We start from the raw sequence: 4,309 nt of genomic DNA, 5'->3' as shown, positions 1-4,309 counted from the left end.
AATATTTATACTGGTGATTGAAAAAGAAACCACTTTCACAAGAACAAAGATATAATGCTTTAATAATTTAAATAGAACCAACTTCAAGGAACATACACACACATACATAAAATCAAACAATTTAATTGAACAGTGTATTTAAATGCATCCGATTCTTAAAAACCCCCCAAAACGGACTCAAGTTCATGGATATGAAAAGGTAATTTGGAAGTACTACAGACCAGAGTAAAATGGACAAGGTCATCACTTTGCATTTACCAATAAGACGACAGCCTGTGGATACATTAGATGTTTTATAAGAACACTTCTAGGAAATGTTAGAACAAACAAGCCGTTAAAAAGGAATACAAATGATCTCATAAAGATAAATTTATAGCTAACAATTTCTTTGGTCCTCCAAGTCACACTTGTTTTTACTGTAAAATATCAAACATGAGTTATGTGCTTAGAAATCTACCTATAAATGTCTAAATATTAAGCAGGCTAATGTTTATACTGGGTTAGATTTAAAAAGGAACTCAAAATCAACCACCACTGTAGTACTTAAATTCTGAATATAGAAAAAGCTAGGAAAAGTTTAAAAAAAAAAATCTCTGCCATGTTGCCTTATCATAAGCTAAATGGCATCACAGTGGCAGAGACAAGATTTCCAAAGTTAAAGCAAGCATCACAGTTCATTATTTTTAAGGTAATGGGATAAATTTGATTTAATAAACATGATCAAAGTAGAGCCTTATTTGGCGCTATATCAACCAAATAAGAAATAACTGAGTTTTTATGGAGTAGCTGGGGTTTTTCGTTTGTTTTAATTTGGCCCACACTGCCCCAATGGAGGAAATTTTAAGATAATCATTAATAAGGCAACAGCTTCCAGGATTAAAATACCTACACCACCTGCACAGAGTTGCGCAGAAGATAAGACCCACTCAGACCACAAGGGAAACCAAGCCCAGGGGCTCCTGTGCATTTGCACAGACACCAACAACACAGCTTTGGTTAGAACGTTGGACACAGCTCATGATGCCGTCCACCATCAGTTCATTCTGTTTCCTTTCAGGTTCATGGAAGCTATGGTTCTGCAGACCCGAAAATGATGGGGACTCTCAAAAGTTTCTGGAAATTCTTAGAAAAATACTTCATAAGAACAAAATAATGCCTCAAACAAAAATAATGTTTTGAGGCATCTACATGGAAAACACAAAGTAAAATCCCAAGAAACTTTTAAAGGTAAAACTGTGATGACTAGTTATTTGCAATGTCAGTACTCTTATAAGATAATGGCTTTTTAAAAAAGGCAAAAGTATCTAGACTCTAAATGATGTGATATTCTCATCAAGGCACAGAGAGTTAAATGTCTAAATCCCTGTATGTTGACATGAGAATATACTCGTAAACAACTCTAGAGACTAATTCCCTGTACTTGAATTAAAAAAGAATAGAAGGTAGAAATGTGCCTTTTTAACTCACAGTAAAGTCAAAAACATAGATATTTCACCACCTTCCCCTGGCGACTGATAACTGGATAGTTAAAATATAAACACATTAAAAAAACCATGTCTCTGGTGGTTTAATAAACATGATCAAAGTGGAGGCTGTTGGACTTTGAATTCACAGAGCAATACTGCACAAACACTGTACATAAATATTTTAGCACTTTCAGCACTACACCATTTTTGTTGGAGGAGGAAAACAAAAACCAGTGTATTAGCCATAGGTCTCTTCCATTTCCTATGCTCCTGTGCTTATGTATCAGATTATCACACTATTTCACCAAAACACATGAATTCTTCTCCCTTCCCAGCACCCTCGGGTTATCTGAAAGGCAGTGATTTTGTGCATATGAATTACACTCTTGGCAGTTCACTTTAATATTGCCACTAAAAGGTGGCAAGAAGAAAGTAGAGGGCTCACCCCTTTATTAATTATGTTTATTTGACTTTCTATAAATAATTTTTAAATACAATCACTGACAAGGAATAAAGTTCACATCTGTAACAACTGAAAAATGGAATGTACAAACAAGACCAGACAGACGATGCTACCAACAGTACACTCTGCAGAGCCACACCGCACACGCTGACGTTCAGCTCCGAATAAGCGTCAGAAACTCTTCTCGAGTCTTTGGGTCTTCCCGGAACACACCCAACATCGTGCTGGTCACAGTTTTGCTGTTCATTTTCTGTACACCTCGCATTACCATACACATGTGTCTACAAAAGGAGACAACAAAGGTTGCTTAAAGGAGTAGACAGCAGCTGGTTTGGTTTTTAAAATAAAAAGCAGGCCAAAAGATTAATCTCAGTTCACAGCTACCAAGTACATCAAAACATCCCCTCTTAGACAAATGTTAGCTAAAACTTTTTTCCTGAAGTTTCTTGTCTTGTAGCCTTTATTCTTATCAGTAGTTGAGTCCTTAATGCATCCAAAAAGAGGGGGGAAGAAAACAGAATTTTCTTCCTGGGTGAAAATTATATAATTTGTCTACAGAGATACATAACTTCTAGATCAAAAGAATGTCGGAATTCTCACTTGATCCACCTTCAGGAGAAAGACGGCACTATGCTAGCTTAGGTGTTCAGAGTATGCTGTTCTCACCAGGCAGAACCCAGACAGCAGTGCCCAGGGAGTCTGAGCAACCTGGTGAAGGCAGACAACATCCACAGAGCAGAGTTCATTCCGTATCACAGAATGGATGAGACTATGCCCACAGGATGGGTGCAATTCTCATAACTTATTCTAACTTTAAGAAGTGTCTTCGAAAAAAAAAAAAAAAAAGAGAAGTGTCTTCGGTTGCCCTTTGCACAAGTTTTTGGCTCTGTTTTTTAAATATGTAAAAAAATATTAGTACAACTCTGCCTGGAACAACAAAGACCTAAAGAAGAAATCAAGAAAAGACAAAAATACTACTGGTTGTGCCAATCTCTACACCACCTACGCATATGACTCCCTATATCTCCACCATCCCCACCCCCACCCCTCCAAAAAAAGCCTCTCCCATACCCTGGTTTCTTATATCAGCAACACAGTAAATGCAAGAGGCAAAAGAGCATTAGACTCAGGGATAGAAACCAGCAGTAATGTGCCAACGGTGTGGCACCATCACCTTGTGCCGAGAACCCGGAGCAGCACTAAACATCAAGACCATCTTTCGTGCACCATTCTGACATTACTGAAGGCGGATACGGACTTACGTTGCTTCGACCACTACCCCGACTCCAGCAGGTTGCAAGGCTTCTGTGATTGCTACGGCAATTTGTTTTGTAAGGCGCTCTTGAACTGCGGATGTAACAGAGAGCTCAGTTTAAGAGTCTGATACAAACAGCTGGAGGCTTTTTTTGTCTCTAGAATATTTGACATTTTAAAAAAGCAGACTTCTGTGAGATTTAAGAGCCAGGACACACTAGCTTTTGCCAGTTTGCCTTGTCAGCTGACTGGGCCACAAGGAGGTCCCTGCTCAATGCCCTCTCCCATGGTACAGGTGCTGAAGTGCTCTCAGAAACCCTGGAAGCCCCCCAGCATCACCAGGGGAAGGGATTAGAGTGGCAACTGTCTCTTACCTGTGCAGTAAGACCAACAGATTGCTGGTTCACAGGCACTTCCACGGAGGTAAAATAGAGCAAATAAATCAATCGCTTTACAGGATTAACAAAGGGGCTACAGTTCAATTATTGAATTATACGTAGAGCAATGTTGAAAACCAATGATTTGGTTTTCAACATAACATAGTTCCTGTCTGAATAAAACAAGAACGTACAAGAGTGTTCACTATAGCACTGCAAGTGTTTAAAAACTGACAAAATCCCCAAATGTCTATCAGAGCAGGGATTGGTTACATCAAGCCATGGCATATACAGTGGAACTCTAAATAGCTAACAAAATGAATGAGATAGTTACATGTATGTGGAAAAAAATGTTTAAGATTTGGTAAGTGAAAAAACTGGTGAAAAAAGAATGTGAGGCTAATTATATATGAGTCCATTTTTTAAATATAATACAAATAAATTGATTTGAAAATGGTGGTATATGCATAAAAATGTGCAAATACAGCAGTGATTTCTTTAGGAGGCTTGAAACACAGATTTTCTTTTTTATATTCGTCTGAGTTTTTTTTTTTTCACTTTTGCCAATACTTATGTGGAAAGCTACTCTGTGCAATTAAAGAAACACAGTAGTTGACTGCAATTATTATACACTGTCAATACTTTTTTTTTTTTTTTTTAAGAGATGAGGTCACATTTGCACTAAGTTGCCCAGGCCTGCGCTCAAGCAATCCTCCCACCTCTGCCTCCCAAGTCGCTGGGACTACAGG

General features: G+C 38.1%; 1 protein-coding gene across 2 annotated transcripts in view; it reads right to left on the bottom strand.

Annotated features, from left to right (window-relative positions):
- Window positions 1-1,161: 1,161 nt before the first annotated feature.
- GCH1 (GTP cyclohydrolase 1) overlaps window positions 1,162-4,309 on the bottom strand; it is a 57,878-nt gene continuing 54,730 nt past the window's right edge. The window contains exons 5-6 of one of the 2 annotated variants that reach the window (XM_012663828.1): window positions 3,192-3,276; window positions 1,162-1,936 (exon numbers count right to left, since the gene is read on the bottom strand). In XM_012663828.1, the coding sequence (XP_012519282.1) occupies window positions 1,861-1,936; window positions 3,192-3,276 (161 nt within the window). In that variant the 3' untranslated portion in view covers window positions 1,162-1,860. Of the gene's footprint in view, window positions 2,211-3,191; window positions 3,277-4,309 lie in introns of both variants that reach the window. The other variant, XM_012663827.1, reaches the window with a different exon arrangement.

Source organism: Propithecus coquereli, unplaced genomic scaffold (assembly GCF_000956105.1).
Source record: "Propithecus coquereli isolate 6110/MARCELLA unplaced genomic scaffold, Pcoq_1.0 Scaffold83, whole genome shotgun sequence".
NCBI lineage: Eukaryota > Metazoa > Chordata > Mammalia > Primates > Indriidae > Propithecus > Propithecus coquereli.
The sequence above is the reverse complement of the archived record's forward strand: the minus strand, read 5'-3'. Positions and strand labels throughout refer to the sequence as shown.